Source organism: Crotalus tigris, unplaced genomic scaffold (assembly GCF_016545835.1).
Source record: "Crotalus tigris isolate CLP2741 ecotype Arizona unplaced genomic scaffold, ASM1654583v1 scf7180000018691.1937549, whole genome shotgun sequence".
NCBI classification, from domain to species: domain Eukaryota; kingdom Metazoa; phylum Chordata; class Lepidosauria; order Squamata; family Viperidae; genus Crotalus; species Crotalus tigris.
In genome coordinates, this window is record NW_024097150.1 from 882,573 (window position 1) to 910,432 (window position 27,860).

Below are 27,860 nucleotides of genomic sequence, written 5' to 3' on the forward strand. Positions count from 1 at the left end.
GCAGCCGGGGGATCTTCAAGCCAAGAGTCGTTGCTGGGGCATTTTTTTAAAAAAAAGTCCTTTCCAGGCGGGGAATGCTGTGTTTCTTCAGCTTTTCTGAACCGGGGGAGGGGAGAGCTGATTGGGGGGGTCCTAGGAAGAAGGGAAAGACCCACCGTGTCACAAGTTCCGACTAATGAAGCACTTCAAAGAACTTTCAGGCATGTTTCCTAAAGTCTTTATTTGCAGAGCTACAAATCATGCCGGTCACCATTGGACTAATTCATGCCAGAATCCACACTCTTTTCAAATGATCTACGTCCCAATTTATCAACTGCAGCAGGGGGCGCCACGCCGACTACTGAGAGCCCCGCAGCTGTTGGATCAGCAGGCTGGGTGGGGCCAACTGCAACTGGGGGCACCACCACGTCAACAGCAGAGAGCCCCACAGCAATGGGGTCAACAGCAACTGAGGGCACCACCAGCTCCCGCTGCCCAGCAGCAGAGAGCCCCGCAGCAACGGGGTCGACAAGCCGGATGGGGCCTACAGCAACTGGGGGCACCACGTCAACAGCAGAGAGCCCAGCAGCAATGGGATCAACAGGCCGGATGGGGCCAACAGCAACCCGGGTGGGGTCCGCAGCAGCCTGCACTTGCACCACCTTTCAAAGCAACGTTCGATGGGGACCCAGAGAAGCTGATTTTTTTCCTCAACCAAGTGCGTTCTCATTTAAATCGCTGGGCCTATCTCTATCTGGAACCAGGGGCCATGGTTGACGTCATTGGGGCCAACCTGGAGGGAGAAGCATCTGAATGGCTGAACAATCTATATAGCGAGCAAGCCCTCGAATTGGAGGATCCCCATCTCTTTCTCTTAGGACTGAGAGAACGATTTGAAGACCCATCCATCGGCCTTAAAGCAGCAGGACAAATTCACAAGATAAAACAAGCAGGGAGGCCTGCCCTAGAGTATGTGCGAGAGTTCCGCAAGATAGCAGGTCGAATAGAGGGGTGGCCTGAGCAGTCCCTCATCCATCACTTCATCGAGGGATTAGATGATCACCTCTCTCAGGCTTGTATCTATCAAGAAATACCTGATCGGCTTCAGGAGTGGTACCAGACAGCCGTGAAGCTAGATGTTAAGCTCTCTCGCTACAAAAAGCCTCCCCCACAGGAACCCGAACAGCAACCAGAGTCACCTGGACAGCAATCACCCCCACGAAAGCCTTCAACTACTGCAAGGGCTGAGACCCCCAGGTCACCTGCACGCCCTTCCTTCGAGTGTTTCCGGTGTGGACAAGGAGGACATCGAGCGGCCACCTGTCCAGTCCCCTACCCTCGACTGCAGAGCAAGCCAGGACCGGCAATGCAAAAGAAACCTGCTCAGCGGCTAACGAGAGAAAAATCCAATCGACTCACGCAAAAACCAGTTGCCCAGGTTACACCCCACACACAGGAGGATGCCAAGACTCCAGGTGGACCTGCCCCTGCTCTTCCCTTCTTTGATAGCGACGATGAAGGAGAAAACGACCCAATGGTGAGTCAACAAATCCTGCCTTTTTCACTGCCCGCCAAACTTGTAATCCCTAAGTCTGGGGCACAAATAGACTTAAACGTACTAATTGATTCGGGATGTACCCGCTGCATTATTAGTCAGGCGTTTGCCATGAAAATGGGCATAAGGGCAAAACAGCTTTCCAAACCGATGAGATTTGAGCAAGCCGATGGCTCCCTGATGGGAGGGACTCTTATTACACAGGTAACTGAACCCTTACGCCTAGAGATAGGTGCACACTGGGAGTTTATTCGCTTCCTGGTGGCTCCAAAAATGACCGAGGCGGTGATCCTGGGACTAGCCTGGTTGGACAAATGGAAGCCATTTATCTGGTGGGAGAAAGGAATGAGAATTGTGAGACTACCTATAGGGCCTGATCCCCCCATTGATTCAACAGATGTTACTGGGCATCTTAAGCCACCCAATGAGCGAGCGCACATGGCCGCCTCACTGACTCCAGGTGAACCAGTCATCCCCAAAGAATACTTGGATCTGGCGGAGATGTTCAATGAAAAAGAATGTGATGCGCTATCCCGGTTACCCCAGTACAAAAGCGAACGAGAGCAGGTTAACGAGGCAATTATTCTCAATTCACAAACTGTTGCTCAACTTACACCTCGCAGGGTCCCCAATCTGGATGACCCTGGAGTGAAGAAAATAAAACGAGAGCTCCTCACTGACCAATGGTTCAAAGATAATCAAGCGTCCCTAACATGCAGGGATGGCTTGGCTTACAAAGGGGGGAAGTTATATTTGCCAGAAGCGCTCCGTCTAAATGCTCTCAAACACAGCCACAATGTAAAGCAGGCTGGACACTTTGGATATTTGAAAACCCTACACCTCACCCGCCGGCAATTTTGGTGGCCGGGGCTGAAAAAGGATGTGGAAAACTTTGTAAAAAGTTGTACTGTATGTGCCACAACGAAAAGAATCCCGGGAAAAACTCCTGGGCTACTGCAACCTGTGGCAGACCCTTCTCAACCCTGGGAAGAAATAGCTATGGACTTTATAGTGGACCTATCTGAAAGTAGGGGAAACTACAGTACTTGGTACAATGGAAGGGATACCCATTGTCTGAAGCCACCTGGGTGAAATCTAGTGAAGTGAAAGCTGACAGATTGATCAAAAAGTTTCATGTTAAACACCCCAACAAACCGAAAAATAACCCTTAACCTATACTTATGTTTATATTCCAGGGTCTGTTCTTTTTGTAAGGAGGGCCGGATGTCAAGACTGCTAACATCGTATGTTCTTGCTTGCCATATATGAAGAAGCAAACCTGTTTTATTTAGCCGAGTAGCATTTCTAGAGTTAAGACAGATAGCAGTAGGTTAAGGGGTGGGAAAGTATGCAAGTTAACCATAACAATGTCTGGGCACAGTGTGGCCAAGGTCAGCTCAGCTGCAACGGGAGGGGCACCTCACGGTTCACATTAATTGGAGAATGTGATTGATGACTGTAAAATGAAGGAGTGAGTTATGCTTTGTTACAGATGCTTGGGGGAGGGAGGATTCAGTTTCTGGCTTAACTTTGTTAGTGCCGAAGCTATGCAGAATAATAAAAGATTCTTTTAGAGGAAAAAGCCTCAAAATTCTTTGAAAATCTGCTTTCTTTCGGAACCATGTCACACCGGAGAGGTTTGGTTGCTTTTCTGCTCAAGCAGCCAGCAAGGAAAAAGCCCCGGAGGGTCGGGTGTCCGGGTTTTTCAATCCCTATAGGCAAAGGCTTGGCCGTTCAATAGTTTCTCAAACTTTTTAACCTCCCGGATTTCTTACCTTCAAATATCAATGAATAAATGGCATATTAAAAAAAAGAAAGAAGTAAATCATAGGAAGATCCCATTTAGGAACGTGAGAGAAATAATATTCAAGAAGAGAAGATTGGCTGAATTTGATGCCCCCTAACAGAAGGTGGGGGAGAAAAGTTGGAGAGCGGCTTGTTTTATTTGCTCAAAATGCTTTTCAAAGGCTCCAATATGCAAAAGAGGGGAGGGGAGTTGTCAAAAGAAGGCAGCATACCCAGACTTCTGCCAGATTCAGACTGTGTGATCCCCTCATTTTTTCCAGTCCAGCCTCTCCCCGCCTTACTTTTTCTGCAGAGAAAAACCAAGCCTATTTACTTTAGAAAATAGTTTCTTTCCATCAGGAAGAGAATATAAAATGAGAAAAAGATCTCATGAGTTTCAGGAAAAAACCCTTTGGAAAGGTTTGAGGGTTTAAGATTGGGAGGCTTTTGTTTAAATTCCCTCTTCACCCCCCTCCAGCCAAATCTATCCCACCTGGAGACCTATATCTAAGGCAGAATCTCTTTATCCTTGAGGATTCCCTGGTAAAAACTGTCTTTCACATTAACCCAGTTGGTCTCCGTAAGGACAGGATCCTGCTGACTCTATTTGTGTTATTTGCTAAAGTTATTGGCCATCATTTTAGGCTTCGGGGTTTTTTTCTTTTGCAGGGAATGGATTAGATGCCGTGCAAAGCCAGCCCCCTCCCCTGCTTTAGTTTACTGCTGGATGCATTAAACCAGTGGTTCTCAACCTGTGGGTTGGCTTTTTACGCATACTGTCGCAAAATGTAGCAATGTAGTTTACTGTTGTTATATTAAGACTGTTACCCATGCTACACCATGCTTCAAGACAAAATTTCATTTATTTGTAATTAGAAATAAATATTTCACAATATATAATTACATATTGTTTTTGTGATTAATCACTATGCTTTAATTATGTTCAATTTGTAACAATGAAAATACATCCTGCATATCAGATATTTAGATTACGATTCATAACAGTAGCAAAATTACAGATATGAAGTAGCAACAAAAATAATTTTATGGTTGGGGTCACTACAACATGAGGAACTGTATTAAAGGATCGCGGCATTAGGAAGGTTGAGAACCACTGGGTTAAAATAAGGGGGAAATTTTGGAAAGCTTGTCTGGCAGCTGCCACCTTCGCATGCAGGAAGTTCAGTTCCCCAAAACATAGGAAGAGCTAGGGGAGGCCTTCAGTCTCCTTACTGCCATGACCTCGTAGGTCATTGCAGAAGCCTAGCCCGCTAGGCAGAAGCCTAGCCCGCAAGCAACAGTTCAAAACATCAGGGCTTCTCACGATTAAGCATGTAGGCTTGTTTGGGAGCCCCTTTGGCAACAGGATGCTTAGGCCCTAATCTAGCTAAGCACTTCCCTCCTGCTGGGCTGTTTTTGGCTTTGCAAAGCTTGTCTACCTCCTTTTTGGACTCAGCTGAGTGTTGTGCTTCCCACATGGTGACTTGACTTATAATCACGATGACCTATGACCATAATTCCAAGCTCAATTGTGGTTTATACACTCTTATCATTTGCCATTTTTGCCATACTTTTACAACTTTTTTACATTGATCTGTGGGTTAGTCTGTGCAGGAGTGTGTATATATAAAATTTCTCAAATGGAATTATCATTAGTTTTACAGAGCAAGGAGAAAGGGTTTTTACCTACTTAATTACTATTTGTTTTATATGGCCACCAATCTCAAATGTATAATTCTGGCAGCTAGCAGTACTTAAAATAAGTTAAAAATGGTATAACAAAATGTTTATTATATATTGTATATAGCAGCCAGGAAAAACCAATCAACAATGAACACAGCCATGATATATGCTCAAATCCCATATTCGCAGGCCTCTCTGCCTCCTTTAATAGAATCCCTGGGCAAAAGGTAACAAACTGGCATGCTTCCGCGCCTTGTGCATGCGCGCAGGCTGGCGCCACTCAGTCTGGTCCCAGGCAGCTTGCAACAGCCCGGGACCATTGCAATGTCCCGAGCCTGCTTTTGCAGGCTCAGGACACAACACCCTTTCCCCCTCGAATGAAACTTAATTAAACTATATTGATAGATATACGCGACCTCAACAAGAACGTGGTGTGCTATTGTTATGGAACCGCACAAATGTTGCAGCTACTTACTAGCCACACTATAGCATGGTACCATGCTATTGTTTTGGAATTAAGTGCCCAAGACTTGCACTTCCAAGTTCCCCAACAACAGGCACCCTCTTCACCTCCCTTGCTTTGACAGCAATGTCACAAAATCTTCCAGGTATTTGGGAGATCTTAACCCTCTGTGACCTCCTCAGATTTTGAGAACTCCCTTGATCATCTTGTGCAGAGATTGTAGTGGAGTTGCCCCCTCTTTTAAGCCCTGGTGGTCCCCCTGACCTGGGTTCTGTTGCCTGGTCTGCTTGCTTGCTCACCGGACTCGTCAGACCAGGACTTTTCTCCCTACTGTACCTGGTTGATCTGCCTAACTGTAGGCTCTCGGGCCCCACTATGTTCCCACCTGTATTTGGCGTTTTTGTGGTACTCTCCAAGTCCACAATGGACCTATCAACGCATCCCTTCACTTCCAAGCCCCGTAACTGGGTTGTCTGGGGTTTCTGCAGTGATCCAGTACTCGGTTTCCCCTCATTCTATTCCGGAGGTACCAGAATTAGGATTTGCCTCTCTGACTACCTCCCTGTGTGCAGACTTCCTTTTGGAAGCAGTAGCAGCATTGGGCCAGCTTATTTGTTTGTATGCCAGTTCTCTTGTGTTATTGGGTTGTTTGGATGCTCCCGGTTATTCTCCCAGCTTGGAGTGCTGTATTGGGGTTGTGAATAGTGATTATGCCCCCTGGGTGACTCCCTGGCTGGAGTAAGTACTGGTGCCTGTATTGTTCCTTGTTCCCCTGAATTCCTGTTAGGGACACTTGCGGAACGTTGGGAAAGGCCTTCCTCCGTCTCTCCATTTGGCCCCAATTGCTGCCAACACCCTTCCCTTTGCCCACAGTGGTCCCCCTCCCCCCCAGAGAAAACCCAGGAGTTGCAGAGGGAGAGTCCAGTCTCGTACGCAGCTGATCGATATGCCATCGAAGGACACGACCGTTGTCCAGGGAAACCTCGTAGGACAATGGACCAGTGACCTTGCATACTACTGCCAGAACCCACAGGTGACCGGGCCCATAGTTCCAGGTCCAAACCGGGGCACCCACTTGCAGACATCTTGGTGCCCTTGGTTGGGCAACCCGAGTAGCCACCCTGTCCGGATGCAGCCTGTCAAGTTTGGTGATCAGTCTGCGCCCCCAGCGAAGTTCTGCCGGGCTCTTCCCAGTGGAAGTAGAAGGTGTGGTACAGTAAGCAAGAAGAAAATCTGCCAACCTGTGGTGCCAGTCCCCATAAGTCAGTTTCTTGAAAACATCCTTGGTGATGTGAACCATCATTCAGCCATACCGTTGGTGGAAGGGTGGAATGGTGCCGAAGTTGCATGACGAATCATGTTGGCCTGCAAAAAAGCCTGAAACTCAGAAGAAGTGAATTGAGGACCATTGTCAGAAACCAGAACATCTGGAAGGCCATGTGCAGCAAAAATCCCTCTCAGTACTTGAATGGTCTTGGCAGTAGTAGTGGAAGAGACAGGAACAACCTCAAGCCACTTTGAATGGCTGTCTACAAGGACCATGAAGAATTGTCCCTGAAAGGGCCCAGCGTAATCCACATGCACCCTTGACCAAGATGACTGTGTCTCCTCCATCTATGCACAGGAGCCTGAGTCATTTCAGGGCGTGAACGCTGGCACAAATGGCATTCATGCACTTGGGCCTCTATTTCCCTGTCTCATCCCGGCCACCATAAATGGCTGCGCACAAGCGCTTTCATCCTGACAATGCCAGGATGACCCTCATGGAGGGAAGCTAAGACTCTAGGTCTCAATGAGGTAGGAATAACTACTCTGCTGCCCCACAACAGGCAACCCTGAAAAATGGATAACTCATGCTTCTTGAGCCAGAAGCTCTGGAACTCAATACCTGGACAACTCTCAGGCCATCCCTACAAAACCCATGACAGCACACCAGTACGTGTGAGATCTGTGGCTGATTCAGCAGCCACATCCCTGGCTTTTAGGGGAGACTCAGGCAACGCCTGAATGGAGAGAATATTGATGGCAGGGGCAGGGTCAGCCTCTACCATTTGCAGAGGTAATCTACTTTGGCCATCACCGTGGCCTATTTCTTTGCCAGGTTTGTGAATCAATGAAAAATCATAGGCTGACAAAAAGAAAGACCATCTCAGCATTCTAGGAGAGATGATATGGGGAGTTTGTTTGTTAGTGGTAAACAACTCTAACAGAGGCTTTTGGTCAGTATTGACCGTGAAATGTCTGCCATATAGAAAATCATGCAATTTTTTAATTCCAGCGACAATGGCCAAGGCTTCTCTATCTATCTGAGCGTAGTTTCGCTCAGCAGAGGACAAAGTTCTGGAGTAATATGCAACAGGAACCTGAGTTCCATCAGTTTTTAAGTGGCTAAGTACAGTCCCCACCCCATAAGGGGAAGCATCACAAGCGATGCAGACAGGAAGGATTTCATTAAAATGTGCAAGCACATCATTTGATGTAAGTAAGGCCTTGATCTCATTGAAACTTTCTTCATGTACTTGGGACCACTGCCACACTGCCTGCTTGTCTAAAAGCCTATGAAGTGGTTCTGCTACATTAGCCTTGTTAGGTAGGAAAGCATTGTAAAAATTCAAGAGGCCTAGGAATGCTTGTAACTCAGCTTTAGACTTAGGCCTAGGAGCCTGCTGTATGGCTTTTAATTTAGACTTAGCAGGGTGAATACCCCTGGCATCTATTCTGAATCCCAGGAAATCTGTAGAAGTAACTCCTATCTTGCATTTATCTTTTTTAAGTTTTACCTGTTTTTCTGAAGCGAAGCAAAACAGCTCTTAACCTCTCAGCTAAATTCTGAGTGGATTCTCCAGCAATAAGGACATCATCAAAATAGGGGCAAACCCCTGGGATACCTCTCAGGGTGTTTTACATAACACTTTGGAAAATTCCAGGAGCTACATTTACTCCAAATTGTAGTTTCTTGACTTTGAATGCCCCTCTATGGTTTACAATAGTCTGTGCTTCAGCAGCAGCTTCATCAACAGGTAACTGTTGATAAGCCTGTGCCAGATCTAACTTTGCAAAAACATGCCCCCCTTTGAGGGAAGCCAAAATATGGCTGACTACAGGTACAGGATACGCATGCTGTTGCAATGCCTTGTTTAATGTGCATTTGTAATCTGCACAGATGCGAATGTCCCCATTAGCCTTGAGAGGCGTAACTATGGGGGTTTCCCATGGACTTGAATCAATAGGTTCTAAAATACCTTGTTGGATCAATTTATCCAGCATCAATTTTCCCTTTAAGAGCAAAGCGTACTCTCCTTGCTTTCACCCTAATGGGAGAGACAGTGGGGTCAAGTTTCAAAGAAACTGGGGGGCCTTTGTAAGATCCAAGCTGTGGACTGAATACATCTGCAAACTCTTTGCAGACCTCTGCTAGGCCTAATGTTTGCAAATTGTGTAGCCCTGTAACTTGGATTCCCAAGGCCTCAAACCAATAGAGTCCAATAAGACTCGTTCGTTCACCCCCAACTACCAATACATCCAATAGACCTTCAAAATCCTTGTACTGTACTGTAAGGGTGGCCTCCCCCTTTACACACACTTTGGAATTTTGAAAATCTGTTAAGATTATATTGGGTGGCCTAAGTTTGGCCTGGAACTGTTGCTATTGCAAATCTTCCTGAAAGTGTGGATAAAATGATTGAAAGAGCAGACCCCATGTCCAGCTCCATAACCAATGGAACTCCTTGCAACCTCACCTTAAGTGACAGTTTCTTTGTAAGTGGCTTATGTGTGCCTGTTCTATAAATACTTCTGCATGATGCACAGAAACCCACCCTGTTTTGGCTGGGGACCCTGGTATCTTTCAGACGCAATTCTTCTCGAGGTTGTGCCTTCTGATGGCCCAGACAAACAGATGCTATGTGGCCTTGCCTGCCACATGCTCTACAGATTGCAGAATGGAACCTGCAGTTGGCCCTCTTGTGGCGACCTCCACACCCGAAGCACTTGGACACAGCTGGAGCTTTTTCTTTGCTTTCCTTCTGCTTCCTTTCTTTGGACGGGTAGAGATGATCCACCTCATCTTCAGGATCTTCCTCCGAGCTCTCTTGGACTCCCTCATGGTGCACAGAAACTGCTTCTGAGTTGTTCCTGATGGGCCTCATATTCTTGACCACCCCACCTGCTGCCTCCTCTGCAGTGAGCTCTCTCAAGGCATCTTGGAAGGAAATATCTTCTTTTCCAAAGAGTTTCTGTTGCAAATCTCTGTTCCTTAGCCTGCATACAAAATGGTCTCTCAACCTTCTAAATCTTTAAAGTCACAGGGCTTAGCTACTCTTCTCAACGCTGCAATTTATTCTTTGGCTGATTCACCAGCTCTTTGATCCCTCTGTTCAAACGTGTGTCTCCATGCAATAACAAACAACTTAGGCTGGAAATGTTCCTTCAATAACTTCTTTAAGTCTGTATAAGTGACAGACTCAAGAGGAGCAGGGGCTGCCAAATTTTCTGCAATTTCAAATGCATCTTGACTACAGACACAAAGCATGTAGCGGCCTTCAAGCCATCTTCTGTAACTTGATTCACTCTAAAGTAATTTTCTACTCTAGTGACATAATTCTCCCATTTTTCTGGGTGAGTAACGTTGAATTCAGACAATATCCCTATCTTCGCCATCCTTGCTTCTTATTCTAGGAAGGGGTCTATCAGCCAGCTTATCTCCAGCGACGCTGTACTGGCAGGCCAGATGCTGAGTTTAACACCTTCTTCCTCTCTCCAGGACTCTTGGGTAAGCCTTACAAGTCTTCTTTCTTTATCTTGTGAGCGATCCCATCCTCGTCACCAGTGTTGAGTCCTCGAGTCAACGGTGAAAGAAGAGCACACATTCTGATGGTTCTAACAGCTTTTATTCTCTTCAGCTCTCTCCGACACAACTCAGAGGCTCTCAGACCTCTCTGCCTCCTTTAATAGAATCCCCGGGCAAAAAGGTAACAAATTGGCGCGCTTCAGCACCTTGCGCATGCGCGCAGGCTGGCACCACTCAGTCTGGTTACGGGCAGCTTGCAATAGCCCGGGACCATTGCAACATCCCGAGCCTGCTTTTGCAGGTTCAGGACACAACAATCACCATCTGAACTTTTATTGACTACCACAGACAGAATGTTTGTGCAACCTTTTTATCTGAACTGATGAAGTTTGCAGTGAGATGCAAATATGTGCCAGCATCTATTTGAATAAGTGACATTGCACCATGAAATTATTCCTTGCATAATAACATATATTTTCCCATTCAGTTACACAATACATACTTTGCCCTTTCAAAACCTACAGATTTCAGCTTTTCTGTGCGTGCATAAATGTTTGTATAAAACTGAATTTTCCTTTGAAAAATGTGTAGAATATTACCTTAATATGTAAGGGATCTAAGGGCCTGGCCTATTGGTTTATCAAATTATTAGAGGCCTTTGCAAGTGAGTCATGAATTTATTTCAATTGGAGCTAAATTCCATGTTAATTACTCTATTTTTGCCTTTGCTGAAATTATAGTAGCAGTCATTCAGCACTGTCTTTGCTATCTGTTAGCAAAGAGGTAAGGGGCCTGATTGCAAATGCTTCTTATATAAGAAGTTTGCAAAATGTGGCTGAAAAATTATTCAGGTGGGCCTCTTACTAAAACAAGGAAAGGTGGCATTTAGCTTAAGCTGCTGTCAAGAATTTCCAGGAAAAATCCAGAGTTAGAAAATTAACTATTAGCATGTTAAAAAACACATCGAGAGTTGTTGTTTATGAAGTGATTGTGCAATATAGGTTTGCTTTCTGATGTCAGTGTTTAACTATTAACAGTCTAGAGTTCAAACCCTTCAAAAAAAAAGGACCACTCCCCATGCATTTTTCCATAATGAACAGATAAAAACCTGCTTCTAAATTTCAGAAGTGTCGTTTTCCTTCTGCTCTGTTCGGTGCTTTATTTCTGAAAGAGATATTCAATAATCAGCAAGAAAGAACCATAAAGGTAATTCTTAAATATTTGTTCCTAGCATTAGGACAGATTATAGTAGTTTATTAGAAAATGTTTGATTAAGATGTTAAATTAATAATTTTAAGCTTTGTTTTAAAGTAGTTCTGTGACATTTTACTGCTAACAGGTATAGCACATACATTATTTCGTTTTTTAAAAGCAGTCACATAGATGCAATGATCAGAAAATTCATACATTTGTTTAGGATTAAACCAGTTTGATTTCATATATTAACCAGAATATTAAACTGATCAGAGCTATTAAAATGTATGATTAAAGAGACATGCATATAGCCATCTAATAAAATCATTAGTCTGGAATTAGCTATGCTAATACATGTTCAATTCCTAATCCTTCATTCTTTCCTCTAGCCAACAATAAAATAAGTCTCATGTTTGATAATAGTCTGTATCTTCTTTATCTTTCAACCTCATAGTTAATCTGTCCATCTCTGCACACTCCAATATTTTCCTGATTATTTCTTCTTCTGATGGCAATCCTTCATTCTTCCAGTATTATGCAAAAATTATTCTCACTGCTGCTGTGATGATGTGTAAGATTAAATATAATTTCTGCTTATTAGTCTTTTCAGGCATAATACCTAGTAAAAAAAGTTCAGGTTTAAATTCAACTTCTTCACCCAATATTTTTTCTAACCAGATATGTATCTTTCTCCAATAGGCCTTAGCCTTGCCAAATGTCCAGCAAATGTGATAGTATGTGCCTATGTTATGTTTACATTTCCAACATCTATCTGACATATTTTTAAACATTTTTGCTAATCTTGCTGGTGGCAGGTACCATCTGTAAAACATTTTATACAGATTTTCTTTATATGAAGTTGACATTGTTAGTTTGTAGTTTCTCTCCCATAACAGTTGCCATTTTTCTAATTCTATATTATAGCCAAAGTTTTTCACCCATCTTATCACTGTTTCTTTCACTTGTTCACTTTCCATATCCAAAATTAACAAAAAGTTATACATTTTCTTAATTAGTTTCTCATCTGAGGTTAACAAAATCTTATCAAACACAGTTTGATCCTTATAAAATCCATACATTTTTACATCTTTTTCATATCTACTTTGTATCTGTAAATGTGCCCACCAAGACAGGTTAACTCTCTGATTTTCCAGTTCTTGTTTAGATTTTAATTTCCCATCAATATTTAGAATATCTCTATATGTCCATATTTTTCAAAGTCTACCAAGTTCGGATGTATAAATGCCTCCATCGTTGATAACCACCCTGGAATTTTTAGATATATTTTAGCTTTATTTTTTTCCCTATATTGTTGACAAGGCATTTCTTATAAAATGATTTTGAAAGTACTTATGGACTCTGTTTTTCCCATATGATAAGAAAGCGTGCCACAGATGAGAAGGTTAAGGAATCTATAAAATTGCTTAAATCACAATTTAATATGTTGATGGCTGATCAAACTGCAACTAATTTATTGTATATGAAACAAAATACATTTTGTAATGCTAATAAACCAGGGAGATGGTTGGCTTACCAATTGAGAAAGAAGCAGAGACAGAGAACTATAGATAAAATAAATTATAATGGTAAATTGGTATATCAGAAGGAGTTGATTAAGAAATCCTTTTTAGATTATTATCAAAAATTATATATGAGTTCTAAAGTACAGGTTTCAGATATAGATAATTATTTAAATGAAGCTAACTTTCCTAAATTAACAGAAGATCAGAAACAAGAAATTAATGGTTTGATTACTAGTGAGGAAATTGAGACAGTAATTAAAGAATTAAAATTAGGTAAAGCACCGGGTACGGACGGTTTGACATCTATTTATTACAAAACCTTGGTACAAGAGATGATTCAACCTTTATGTGAGCTTTTTAATAATATATTACAGGGTTCAGAGATTCCCCCGTCATGGGGTAGAGCTTTTATATCTTTGATTCCAAAAGAAGAGCAAGATCTTACTTTACCAAAGAATTATAGACCTATATCTCTTTTAAATGTAGACTACAAGATTTTTTCAAAAATTTTAGCTAACAGGCTTATGAGGGTTTTGTATCATGTAATACATACGGATCAAACGGGTTTTATAACTGGAAGGTACATGAAGAATAATGTTAGACAAATTATTAACTTATTAGAATATTTAGATAAAAACAATCAAGTTTCTGCAGGATTGATATTTTTAGATGCTGAAAAAGCTTTTGACCAGTTAAATTGGCAATTTATGTTAAGATTAATTGAGAAAATGAACTTTGGAGAAAAAATTTTACAAGCTCTTGGTGTTATTTATCAAAAGCAAACGGCACAACTTATAGTTAATGGGGATTTGTCAGAGGTGTTTACAATAGAGAAGGGGACTAGGCAGGGTTGTTCATTGTCACCATTGCTGTTTGTCTTAACTTTGGAAATATTGCTGATTAAAATTTGAGAATCACAGCAAATAAAAGGAATAGAAGTTAATAAAAAAGAATATAAATTAAGGGCTTTCGCAGATGACTTGGTGGTTACTTTATCTCAACCTACTTATTCTGTAATAGAGTTATTACGATTGATACATCAGTATGGACAAGTTTCGGGTTTTAAAATTAATAACAATAAGACTAAAATATTGCCCAAAAATATGACTAATTTGGTTAAGTTGACAGATTTTGAGGTTGTCAACAAGGTAAAATATTTGGGGGTTATTTTATCTGTTTCTAATGCAAAATTGTATAAAAATAATTATGAAAGGCTGTGGGTCAATATACAAAGAGATTTGGAAAATTGGGAGAAGTTGCAATTATCTCTTTTGGGAAGAATTGCGGCGATTAAAATGAATGTTTTGCCAAAGTTTCTTTTTTTATTTCAAATGATACCTATTTTAAAGAATGAGGTTAATTTAAATGAATGGCAGAAAGGTATTAACAAATTTATCTGGGCAGGGAAAAAACCAAGAGTAAAACTTAAAATTATACAAGATATTCGTGAGAGAGGTGGACTCAAGGTACCGAATTTGAAATTGTATTATGATGCTGTGGTTTTAACATTAATAAGTGATTGGGTTAATTTAACAAATGTAGAAATACTCCTCTTGGAGGGTTGGGATTTACTTTTTGGATGGCATGCCTATCTAATTTTTAATAAAAAGGTTGATAGGGTTTTTAAATCTCATATTTTAAGGATCTCCTTACTTCGGGTTTGGAGGAAATATTATAGAAGTGATTTTAAAATTCCACTATGGGCTATACCGGGGCATGCGATAGAAGGGATAAGGAGAGGAGTTAAGATGGATAGTGTTTCTTATGTACAACTGCTTAGATGGGATGGTAAAAACCGGCAATTAAAATCTTTGGAAGATTTAATACAAGAAAATATTATTTACTCATGGTTTTATTATAGACAAATAGTGGAGAGGTGGAAGATAGATCGTAATGTGGGTTTGCTTAGAGAAGATGAGAATTTATTAAAACAAATAAAAGATCAAAGACGAACCCATATTAAGAGAATCTATGGGGTGTTAGTAGAATTGGATTCAGAAGCAGAGTTAGTCAAAGAATGTATGGTCAAATGGGCACAAAATTTTGATGAACCGGTTTTATTAGATACCTGGGAAATTATTTGGGTGAGGAATGTTAAATTTACACAAGCCCAAAACTTAAGGGAAAATTTTTATAAAATGTTTTATAGATGGCACCTTGATCCACAAAAAATGTCTCGTATGTATCCTGACTTACAGCCTAAATGTTGGAGATGTGGATGTTCGGATGCTACTTATTATCATATCTGGTGGTCATGTAAAAATATAAAAGCTTTTTGGATTAAGATATGGTGGAATATCCAAAGAATTTTTAGAAGAAGGGTAAAATTTACCCCACAATTGTTTTTGTTAGGTATTGTTTCTGATTGTGATACTAAAGAGATTATATTGATGTTAAATTTAATTACAGCGGCAAGGTTGCTAGTAGGGCAATATTGGAAGAAGGAATCTTTGCCTACCTTGCAAGAGTGGTTTTTTAAAGTTTCTTATTTGGCGGAAATGGCAAAGATTTTGGCTTTCTTAAAACACCAACCGCAAGAGAAGTATTTTTTGGTATGGAAAAAATGGATAGATTTTATACAACATAAGTTGGATATAAAAAAATATTATTTAGCTTTTCAATAACTTATATTTAAAATTTAAGATATTTTATAGACTTTATAGATTTTCCTTTTCTTTTTTCCTTTTTTTTCTTTTCCTTTCTTCCTATTTTTTTGTATTTCCTTGTATTTTTGTCTTTATATATATATATATTATTGTTAACTATTTCATAATTTGTTTAATTAATCTATTTAGACTTGTTAATGGTTTATATCTGTTTTAAGATTTTTTGAAAAATTTTAATTAAGCCTGTATTCAGCTCTGGGAAGGTCGGGGGAGGATATGGGAGGGTTGGGGGGGTTCGCGGAAGGGAATTGTATTGTTTTGTAAAATCTAAAAATTTTCAATAAAAAAGAAAGAAAGCGTGCCACCCCAATTGTAAATCATGTCCCTCTAGATACAACAACCTTTTATTTATGTTATCCACTCTTTCACCCATGTTAACACTGATGCTTGGTATACAACGTCCATTCCGGCAACCCAAAGCCTCCATTTTCCTTAGCATCTTGTAATGTTTTCATCTTAATTCTAGCTTTCTTCCCCTGCCAAATAAAGTTCAAAATTAATGAATTTAAATCTTGAAAGAATTTTCTTTCAAGTTTTATCGGAATCATTTGAAATAGAAATAAAATCTTTGGCAACACATTCATTTTTACTGTAGCAATAGTTAACTCAAAAGAAACGATCTTATAATAAACAAAATATATTTTAATGAGAAAGATTACTTGCGTTCACGTTGAGATTGGTGCTGCTGGAAATACATGTTTGTTCATCTTTTAGATCTTTCCTTTAGGTAAGAATATATTGCTCTTCACACCATCTTTATGTTTATACGGAGACCTTCCATGGCCCATGCTTCTTACAGACAAAGAGATTCCCATGTGGCTTGTGTCCAGGAAGTCTCCCAAAGACTTTTGGAACTCCTCCCACTGACCCATCCACATACCTAGCATTTAACCCAATAACTGCCAGACCTTCCAACATAGAGCTGGGCCATAGAGCTATATGGGCCAGAACACTCCCCGCTTGGAAATTTATATTTCCACTACTAAAATAGTAAAAATGTAGCATCAAGGCATGCAATACTCATTGTGGTTAACTTGTGACTAAATAGGTAAAAACTTGGTATCAAACATGCATAACTATAAGGTAAACATAAAACATGCACAATTATGAAAAAAGGCAAGTGTTACATCAAACAATGCATAAGACAATACATAATTTGAGGTTTAATCTTGTGGTTCAGTCTTCATCAGCAATGGACCAAATCGGTGATCAGCCTGGTACAAGTGTCTTTGAGTCACGACCTGACTCATGTGGCTTCATGATCTGGATCTCAGCTGGGTAAACTAGTTCATCAAGTGGGTGGGCCCGGTGCGCAGGAACCGTGGGCCAATAGTTCTGGTATGCAGTCTTGTCTCCCAATGAGACAAGGTCTTCTTCCTGTGAAGGAAACTGGAACCAAATCTGGAACAGAAAAAACTGGAACCCAAGCTTCTCGGGAATGAGGGGAACAGGATTCACAGGATACTCAGGAACTGAAAAACCTGGAAAGACATAAACAGCTGGATCTGGAAACTCAGGAACAGCTGGGGCTGAAGAATCAAGATCAGGAACATCAGGAAACTCAGGAACAGCCAGAGCTGAAGAATCAGGAACAACAGCTGGGACAGAAGGGTCAGGAACAGCTGGAACTGAAGAGGTTCAATTGTCTAAGCTGGTCTTCCTTAGCAACAGGACTCGGTCAGTGATTAGTCTGGTGTAGAGCTAGTTGCTTGTCGTGATTCCTTAGGCAGCATCTTAGGTTCTAGGTGTAAGGCTGCTGGGTGCCTGTCGCTGTTGCACAGGTGGCATTTCACATTAGCTGTGCAGTCCTTGGCCATGTGATCCATAGAGTCACAGCATTTGAAACATATCCTATTCTCTTTGAGTAGGGTCTTTCGGTCATCTAGGGATTTCTTCCTAAATTCTCTGCAATCATTTAGAGAGTGAGAGAACTTGTGTATCGGGCAAGTTAGGCCTTTGGTAGTTGGATGAGGGTTCGAAAGAGCGCTTCTCGGTGTTTGTTCGTCTGGAGACTTCTTTGGGGAAGGCGTGATGTCTGTTTTATACACCAAAGGTGTGGTTCTGTCCGTAGCTTGGGAAGAACTTTGGTTGGGGCTGAAGTTGTCATTTGTTGGCTCAAAGTTGCTGGCATTATGACGTAGTTTTGCTTGGTCGGTCACAAATTCAACGAGTACAGCGAAGGCAGGTGGTGCGTCAGGGTCTTGGTTCCTGTGGGTTTCTGATATTTTGGCCCATTCATCCCTTGACTGCTTTGGTAGTTTTCTAACTATGATCCTTTGCTTCTCGAACTGATCGAGGCAGGTAGGTTTCGGCATGTTGGGTTGCTCGCGAACTGAATGTAGCATCGAGAGCGTGTCTGCGAATTCTAACATCTGGGTGTGATCATTGATATTGATGTTAGGGAAGGTGTAAATGCAATCTAAGAGCGACTTTTCTGTCAGTTCATGTCCGCCATACCGCTCGTCGAGCCTTTCCCAAGCTTTGAGAAGGGCGGTAGTTGGGTTGCCTAGGTGGGCTAGTTGAGTGTTCTCTACTAATCGTGTGGAAGCCGGTCCCAGCCATGTTTTCATGTGTCCGAGCGCTTCGCTCGATGTTATAGCTTCATCTTGGATGGCGGTTTGGAACATGAGCTTCCACAATACGTAGTCCTTTCCCGGTTTATCGGGGAATTTGTGTACACCCTTGGATGCCAGATCTAGTTTGCTTCTGTAAAGTCTCATAGGGATGTAACCGGGTGGCGATGGTACCTCGCTTCCAGGAGTGGGGGAGTGTGCCATGTTTGGCTGGTAACTTCCTTTGGCGTATTGGTGGCTGGGTGTATTTTGCCATGTCACGTGCAAGGGACCTTGTTGGCTTGGTCTGAACTCTGCTGCTCTGGCATTGAGCTGAGGGAGCCCAGGCTCTTGCTTGCTTACGTGTTGGAAGGTCTGTGTTTCTGGTAGAGTGTAGCTAGCTTCCTGGTAGGCTGTCAGAGCTGATGCTCGAGGCTGTCCTCTGTAGTCAGGAGTGGTGGCAGTTCCTTGGGGCACTTCCTCCTGTTGGTGCAGCAGGGACTCTAGTGACTCTAGTGTGGCTCTAACTCTTTCAATCTCTTCCCTGAGCGACGGCTGGTGCTGCTGTAGGGCTGTTGGCGCTATAGGTGGATCCATCCGATTGCCATTAGTAGTATGGTTTGGTGGGTTCTGTGGGGTAATAACGGTGGGAAGATCTTGGGGCACTCCCCGCTGTGCAATTGTCGCCTTTGCTGGGGTAATAATGGTGGAAATATCTTGTGGCCCTCCCCGCTGTGCAGTCATTGCCATTGGTGGTAATCCCATCAGGTTTGATGTGGCAACAACGGCGGGAGGATCTCGTGGCCTAGGTGTCGTGACATCAACTCTGCAGTTGACCAGCGAATCAGGTCATTGAGATTCCTCTGTTCGTCTACTCGGTCTTGGGGGGCTCGTGGCTGGCTGTGGTGCTCTCATCTGTGCGTTCTGGAATGCGCTTTGGATGTCCACATAGGTCTGTACGCGGCTACGACGCTCTTCGTTTTCCAGTTGTTGTCTGTCTGGCAAGAAAGTGGTGTACTGGAGTATTCTCTGAAGGCCTTCCGCTCTAGCTATTTTGTCTGCCATAACTCTTTGGCATTGAGTAAGTTCAAGTTCTTCTTGGGCATCCTTTCTTTTGGCCTTCATTTTGGCTGCTATAGCCTTTTGTTTGGCTTCCATTTGGGCTGCTTCGGCTTGCATTTGGGCTGCTTTGGCTTGCATTTGGGCTGCTTCGGCTTGTAGCTTGGCCTCTATTTCAGCTTCCTCAAGTTCTATGGCCGACAACTCCTTCTTTTTCTGCCTCTCCTCTTGTGCCACACGAAAGACAGCTTCAGCGGCTTTAGCATCTAAGATTATTTGCTCTTCCTGTGAAATTCTGGATGTTCGGCTGCGGCAGGAGGATGCCTTCGAAAGGCGGGAGGCGCCTGTGACAAGTGATTGTTGGGATACGCTAGAGTGTGCCCCGGACATGTGGCGGAAAGATGAGGCCTTTCCAGATACCTGAGATGGATCTGCGTACGATCGTTGGGATGGTGCATGTGAAAAGCATGAAACTTTGGACTTGGCTCTGTCAACTGGACTGCCTCTTTGGTGAGGCTCGGGCTGTGGGGAACCCTGTGAGCTTTCTAGAAACTTCTTGCGTTCCTCGTTTATTAGCTTGAGGCTTTGCATCTCGCTGTCGACACTTGGTTCTCTTAATTGTTCTTGAATGTCCTTGAGTTGCTGTTCAGAGTCCATCCATTGCACATAGGCGGCTTCCTTATCTCCTTCCACTGCGTGTGCCCATTCTGGGGAGAGTTCCTCCTTCTGTTCGTGGTAGAGTTTGTATAATCTCTCCCAGCTTCTTTCATGGCGCCTGTGGATGGTGTGCCATTTCTCCATCAGATGTGAGTGCATGGCTTCTGTGAGCTTTCTGCATTGTGTAAGATCGTATTGACCCTGAGACATTTTGGGCTTTGTTGAGGCTTGAGTTTCAGCCTCTGCGTACTGGTCAAGGTTGGCTGTTTGCAGCATCTCTCCTTGACTGACTGGTTGGGATGTTTCAACTAGGCTGGTTAATTGAGCCCCTTTGTCCAAATCAATAAGACACTCCTCCATGGTTAGGGTAGGTTCCGTGTCCTTCTCAGCTATTTTGAAGAGAATTTGAAGAACTTCTCTCTTTGACCACTAGGGGTCTCTACTTGTAGATCAGCTTCTGAGGTGCTGTCTGTGGGTGGAGATGCTACTGGGTGCGTTCTCCTGTGTTTGTGGGTACTTCAGTGCAGTTCACCCCTTCACCACTAGGGGTTACTTGCTGTGGGTCAGCTACCAGGGTGCTCTGGCTTCGAGGTTCACCCTTTGTCCACTAGATGGGCTTCTCTGGGTGCAGTTAAAGGCTTGCGTGTAGAGCTTCCTTTAACCACTAGGGGGCGTCTGGAGAAAGGCTAGCCAAATTCTTCCTATTACCACGTTACTGCTAGTGAGCCACTGAGACAATGTAGAGGTACAAACTCCCACCTGGTCAGTTGCAGGCTGGAACTCCGGGTCATCAGCTGTGATAATAGGCGAAGGCAATTGGCTCTTGCTTCCTGTCTCTCAAGCTGGAACAGCTTAGCCTTCAGCTTGAGTGAGTGAGTGAGTACTTTTGGTAAGTTCACTCTGTGCCCTCTAGGGGGTGTTGAAAAGGCTAGCCAAATTCTTCCTATTACCACGTTACTGCTAGTGAGCCACTGAGAGAATGTAGAGGTACAAAGTCCCACCTGGTCAGTTGCAGGCTGGAACTCCGGGTCATCAGCTGTGATAATGAGCGAAGAGACTTGGCTTTGATTTCTTCTGCCTACGTTCTTTCAAGCTGGAGCAGCTTAGTGCTCAGCTTGGGTGAGTGAGTGAATGCTTCTGGTAAGATCACTCTGTGCCCTCTGGGGGGTGTTGGTAGCTTGGGATAACTTTAAGTAGCTTGCACTTTAACTAACAGATTTGCTCTGTTGTGTGCTGAATTAATTGTGGCTGTTGTGACTCAGCTAGAAAAAAAAATTGCTGACCACCAGGGGGTGCTTCTGCGATGATTCCTCCTTATAACATTGGCTGAAATTCCGAGCATACCTAGGGCTGTCACTATGGCAACAGATGAGTTTATTGAAAGGCAATAAACCTTGCTTTTGTCTGAACTTTAGAGGCAGTCATTAAACAGTTCTTTGTTTCAGGCTGCGTGATTCACTGGCAAAGAGGGGAGGGGGAAAAGCCCAAGCTCCTTTTGGTGTTAAAATTCAAACTTTTCATGCAAGGAACAAAAGTGTAGATTTTTGTTTTTCTTTTCTCCCCGCTATAAACATTAATTTGAGAATAGGTCCAAAGTAATTTTGAATCAGATACAAGGCACTTTTCACTTTGAAGGTTAGCTAGCAAGCGAATTAGCATAACAAAACTTCTGAATCACCCCTTGAAAGCTGTCTTTTACACAGACATGCTGGCTTTGCTTTGCAGGCTTTTAGAAGCATCAAGAGAATCTTCTTCCTTGAAGGTTTATGCAGAGAAAGTGCTAACCAATTTGATTCTCTTTCTTCAAACTGTTGCAGCTTTGAGGGGAGAATTAATCTTTGCCAATTTACTATTTGCTTTCAAAAGATGGCACAAATTATGAGTATATATTCTTACTATTCTGACACAAACTTAAAATGATCTCTTTTAAATCCTGTCAGATAGTTAACTCAAAAGAAACGATCTTATAATAAACAAATATATTTTAATGAGAAAGATTACTTGCGTTCACGTTGAGATTGGTGCTGCTGGAAATACATGTTTGTTCATCTTTTAGATCTTTCCTTTAGGTAAGAAGATATTGCTCTTTATACCATCTTTATGCTTATAGGGAGACCTTCCATGGCCCATGCTTCTTACAGACAAAGAGATTCCCATGTGGCTTGTGTCCAGGAAGTCTCCCAAAGACCTTTGGAACTCCTCCCACTGACCCATCCACATACCTAGCATTTAACCCAATAACTGCCAGACCTTCCAACATAGAGCTGGGCCATAGAGCTATATGGGCCATAGAGCTATATGGGCCAGAACACTTTTCTTATCTCAAAGCTCTCAGTATAATCTCCGTTCACTATCACTTTGCTGTCTGATTGCTATATATTGTTTTTATCATATTTGTAAAATTTTTTCCAAAATCCATTATTTGCAATTGCTGAACCATAAATTGCCAGGAAACATTATCAAACGCCTTTTGGGCATCTAAAAACACTAATGCTAGTTGTTTCCCTGGATGTAATTCATAGTATTCTAATATGTCCATTATCACCCTTAAATTGTTTTTAATTTGTCTCTTCGGTAAAAAGCCGTTTTGATTTGGATGTATAAATTTAACTAAGTATTTTTTCAATCTCTCTGCCATTATTGAAGTAAAAATTTTATAATCCACTGTCAAGCCCTCCTGGGCTTGACACATAAGACAGGGGGGGAACTGACCTATGAATCGAGAAGGAAGAGTGTACAGCAGCACGGCATTTCCACGGAGTACATGAGTGTGGAGTCTCCGACGATAATACAGAGCATCGACAGTTCTAAGGAGCAGGAACTGACATACGCAGAAGGACTGTTACGCATGCGCAGAGCCACCTCAAACCCGCCGAACAGCTGATCAGCAATGGATTTGAAATCAGCTGATAGGCGGCGACCCACGGATTGCTTTGCTAGCGCAAGGCGTACTAAGGAGGATTGATTCAACAAGAATGTTTTGAAACACTGATTGGAGGCCAGGAGGGTGGAGACGTTGGGTGTGGTAGGGAGACGTGGATGATTCGGGTGTGGTGCAGGTGGAGGTTAATGAGCACGGGTGTGGTGAAGGTGTGGTCCATAATTGCATAGGGTGGAGTGAAAACGTAAGTGTATTTAACTAACGCTGGGAGGCAGTTGCTCCCAGTGCAAACTTTGTATAGCACAGAGCTGGTGCAACGCTTGTCTGTGTTAAACATCATTGCCTTTCCTTGAAGTAAGCCGGAGCTGTTTTCACCCAGAAATCTCATCAGTGCATTCTTCGTGTGGAGTCCGGTAGGGAGGCTGACAGGAAAGTTTGCGCTCCCAAAACCCTAAAACCTTCTGTTCCCTTTGTGTTGTGTTCCCCCCTCTCTTTTCGTGGGTTTAGGAGGGCTCTCCCTTTGTGAGTCTGGATACTTGCATTTCCTACATCTAGCCTGAGTTTGAATCCCCTTGGTGGGTTGCTGGCATAGGTTGACTTATTACAGGATGGCAGAAGGTGTACAGGATGTTATCCCTGTTGAACCTGACCAAGAAACAGTACAGGAAAGGGAAGAAGGACTGGAGGCTCCTATTACTGAACAACCGGTGGTACGTCCTAAGGTGAGGGAAGCATGCCTACCTAACCTTTCCATTGAGGTACAAGGACCCCAAGGAATAATATCAGGAGCCCATACCCTGGCCGGAGAGTGGTTGCAAAGTCCTGTAGTAACAGGTATGGCAGAGGGATGTGGAGTTGGACCAACGGAAGATGGTCGGATGATAACCCAGTGGCGGGAGCGACGTCCAATGGATGAGGAGGAGGAGGACTGGAGTTATGCCACAGCCCCTGGCCAAACTGTAATGGACCTGTTACGAGAGCAATTTGGAGAAGGAGGGATACCAGGATGTGCCTTCATGGCAGAGATGGATGCCCGGACCAGAAGCACCATCATGGTCACAAATAGTTCCTCCTCTACTCACACAGCTTCAGGTCGGTTTAGGTTAACCAGTCCAAAATTGAAACCCGAACCCACACGCAGTGATCTATATCAGGGAAGGGTGGGGACACAAGGTAATAGTCGTACTGTGGATAAATCACGGGGAGGGACCGGTGGGTCCTCAACGGTTCCATCTCAAGGATTGAGATCAGCCCCTGGGGCCCCATTCTCAAGAGGGCCAGACTCAATTACATCTGGAGCAGGAGCTTCAACAGGTCCTTCATACACAACGGGGTGGGGTCCCGGACAATGGCCACAGGGGTCTGTTTGGGGTCCTCCACCACTGAATGTAACTTTTGATGGAAATCCTGATAAACTAACCCTTTTGAGTCAAACAATTGGGCATATGGATAGATATGGCCACCTTTACCCTTCTCAATGGGCCATGGTAGGAGCAGTAACAGCAGCCCTACAGGGAATGGCTTTAGAGTGGATAGCCGACCTACATACTGATCATGCCCGTGAGTTAGCAAGTGTTGGAGCATTTCTGGGAGCCCTTCGAACCTGTTTTGAGGATTTGTCTAGAATCTGGAGGACAGAAGGAGAGGTTCTCAATATCAAACAACGGGGCCGGCCAGTTGCAGAGTATGAGAATTTCGAAGAGTAGTGAGTAAATTATGGACTTGGCCTGAGAGATTATTGATACACAATTCCAAGCAGGTCTAGACAGAGAGTTAAGACAAGCATGTGTATATCGGGGTATTCCGGGAAGATTGCAAGAGTGGTTTAGAGTAGTCATGGACTTAGATACGGGCCTGCAGGAGTTCCGTCCTAAAAATGATAATCAACTAGGTTTCCGTAGAAACTCAGGACAGGTCCGGCCATTAGGTCCAATATCCGGCTCACCTGACGGATCATCTCGTGCAACATTTCGTTGTTTCCGATGCAACCTGCCAGGTCATCGTGCTGCAGAGTGCAGGGAACCGCTTCCTAAAGGAGGGATAGACGTGGTGGAAAAGAAATCACCCAGGAAATTCCCTGAAAGATCGAGGGCTGCACAACAACGTGTCGATAACCCAAAACCCTGAAGGGAGAGATTAGCTATCGATGAAGGAATCAGTGGAATGGAACCCCCATTAACTATATACCATGAGGATATAAAGACACCAGAAGATCCCATGGTAAGCGAACCCATTCGTCCATTTAACCTCCCTATTACAATCATCAGTACATATTCAGGAAAATGGGCACAGTGTAATGCACTGCTTGATACCGGGTGTACTAGGTGTCTCATTAGTGAATGGTTAGTACGTCATATAGGTATTAGAGTAAGGTCATTACAAACACCGGTACGGTTTGAACAAGTGGATCGATCCTTATTAGGTGGATTACCTGCTACTTTTATCACTGAACCTGTGCGATTGGAATTAGGAGAACATTGGGAAATATTAAGATTTATCGTAGTCCTGTCCATGACAGAAGATGTAATATTAGGCTTAGCTTGGTTAGACAAGTGGGGTCCGACTATTTGGTGGAAAAGAGGGTGTCGTAGAGTACGGATTGGTATTGGCCCTCAACCACCTCACCATGAACAGGTGAAAAGAGGAGAAGAAATGACCAGGATACAGGTTCCCAGTAACGAGGGAAAGGTTGAGTTTCCTTTGGAATATATTGACCTGGCTGATGTCTTCAGTGAACAGGAATGTGACATACTGCCACCATACCGTTCAACTGATTGCGCCATTGATATAGAAACGGGCAACCCTCCCGAAGCCTCACATGTATGCAATGACTCAAAATGAAATGGCAGAATTAAGGAGATATATTGACAAGAATTTAGCAAGGGGTTTTATCCAACCTGCTAGGTCACGGGTTGCAGCCCCTGTCTTGTTTAAAGAGAAAAAAGATGGGGATTTACGATTGTGTGTGGACTTCAGGGGTTTAAATGGAGTCTGTGTAGAGAACTTATATCCCCTTCCACTTATAGTGGATTTACCAACCAGTCACCGGAATACTGTTATATGCACATTTTATTCTCTGCAAAGGTTTACCGTCCGCAAGACGTCTAGCAAAACTCTTTGTGACCCATATCTATCGATTACATGGGGTACCCCGACGAATAATTTCGGACCGAGGAGTACAATTCACTTCCCAATTTTGGAAAAACTTCATCAAGTTGATTGGATCATCTCAAGGACTAAGTACTGCATTTCATCCCAACACGAACGGAGGGGCTGAACGTGCCAATGCCATGATTGAATGATATCTCAGATGTTACGTTAACTATCAGCAGACAAATTGGGCTGAACTCCTACCGTTTGCAGAGGTAGCGTATAATAACACCCTCCACAGTAGCACACGGTTTACTCCATTTAGAGTGGTTAACGGGATGGATTTTGTCCCTATCCCCGAATTACCTCAAGGGAATACGGGATCACAGCAACCAAGCGAGTGGATAAAGCAAATCAACAATGTGTGGATAACAGTTAAAAAGCCCTACAAAAAGCGGAGAGAGCAGCGAAAAAACAGGCGGATAAAAGGAGGAGCCCACAGAAACCTTTCCAAGTTGGTGAAGAAGTGTATCTATCCACCAAATATTTAAAATTACGCAGGCCATGCAAAAAGCTAGGCCCAAAATATATCGGACCTTTCAAAATAGAATGGGTAATCCACCCTGTGACAGTAAAATTGAAGCTACCTCGCACCCTTGGAGAGTGTACCCAGTTTTCCACAGCGGGTTACTAAAGCCGGTAACTAAACCATCATTTAGGCAAATACCTCAACCACCAGGCCAAGTTGGGGGAGGTCATTATGAAATCGAGAAACTACTTGATTCAAGGTATAGGAGGGGTCGATTGCAGTATCTAGTACTATGGAAGGGATATCCACTATCAGAGGCATCATGGGTGAGGGAAACAGATATGGAAGCCCCTCAGTTGATACGTAAATATCATCGTAAATATCCTCAAAAGCCAGGGGGTAGGGGACATGTGCCTGTAACTCCCCTACCAACCTAATCTATGTTTTACCTGTTGCAGGAGGACACTTGGCAAGGGGGCCGTATGTCAAGCCCTCCCGGGCTTGACACACAAGACGGGGGGAACTGACCTATGAATTGAGAAGGAAGAGTGTACAGCAGCACGGCATTTCCACAGAGTACATGAGTGTGGAGCCTCCGACGATAATACGGAGCATCGGCAGTTCTAAGGAGCAGGAACTGACATGCACAGAAGGACTGTTACCTATGCGCAGAGCCACCTCAAATCCACCAAACAGCTGATCAGCGGTGGATTTGAAATCAGCTGATAGGCGGCGACCCGCGGATTGCTTTGCTAGCGCAAGGCGTACTAAGGAGGATTGATTCGACGAGAATGTTTTGAAACGCTGATTGGAGGCCAGGAGGGTGGAGACGTTGGGTGTGGTAGGGAGACGTGGATGATTCGGGTGTGGTGCAGGTGGAGGTTAATGAGCACGGGTGTGATGAAGGTGTGGTCCATAATTGCATAGGGTGGAGTGAAAACGTAAGTGTATTTAACTAACACTGGGAGGCAGTTGCTCCCAGCGCAAACATTGTATAGCACAGAGCTGGTGCAACGCTTGTCTGTGTTAAACGTCATTGCCTTTCCTTGAAGTAAACCGGAGGTGTTTTCACCCAGAAATCTCGTCAGTGCGTTCTTCGTGTGGAGTCCAGTAGGGAGGCTGACATCCACATTGAGTAATGAAATTGGTCTATAGTTCTTAATATACGTCAAGTCTGAATCTTCTTTTGGTATCAAAGTAATATTTGCTTCTATCCATGTATTTGGAAGTTTGGCCTCTAACAATAGTCCATTACAAACATATTTCAGTGGTTCACTTAATGTATCTTGTAGATTTTTATAAAGTTCCGCCGGTAGCCCATCTGGGCCTGGTGTTTTCCCATTTTTTTGTCATTTTATAGCCTTTAATATCTCCATCATTGTTATTCTTTCTTCTAACATAGTTTTAAATGTCTCTGGAATTTTTGGCAATTTACTTTCTTCTAGGTATTGAACA

At 43.3% G+C, this 27,860-nt stretch overlaps 2 protein-coding genes across 2 annotated transcripts in view; both read left to right on the forward strand.

Moving 5' to 3' along the window:
- The first annotated feature begins 11,311 nt into the window (after positions 1–11,311).
- The window catches only part of LOC120313514 (amine sulfotransferase-like), a 36,275-nt gene continuing 19,726 nt past the window's right edge, over positions 11,312–27,860 (forward strand). Inside the window, exon 1 of the mRNA XM_039355492.1 lies at positions 11,312–11,460. The gene's annotated coding sequence lies outside the window, so the exon portion shown is untranslated. The remainder of the gene's footprint in view (positions 11,461–27,860) is intronic.
- On the forward strand, positions 22,226–27,480 carry LOC120313512. The gene is made up of 3 exons (XM_039355490.1): positions 22,226–25,006; positions 25,871–26,151; positions 26,864–27,480. The coding sequence occupies exon 1, from the start codon at positions 23,395–23,397 to the stop codon at positions 24,490–24,492; it is 1,098 nt and encodes a 365-aa protein (XP_039211424.1). The 5' UTR covers positions 22,226–23,394; the 3' UTR covers positions 24,493–25,006; positions 25,871–26,151; positions 26,864–27,480.

What these genes read in the sequence shown, in the direction of transcription:
- LOC120313512 (XM_039355490.1), top strand. Translation starts at nt 23,395, where the DNA reads ATGGCAGAAGGTGTACAGGATGTTATCCCTGTTGAACCTGACCAAGAA.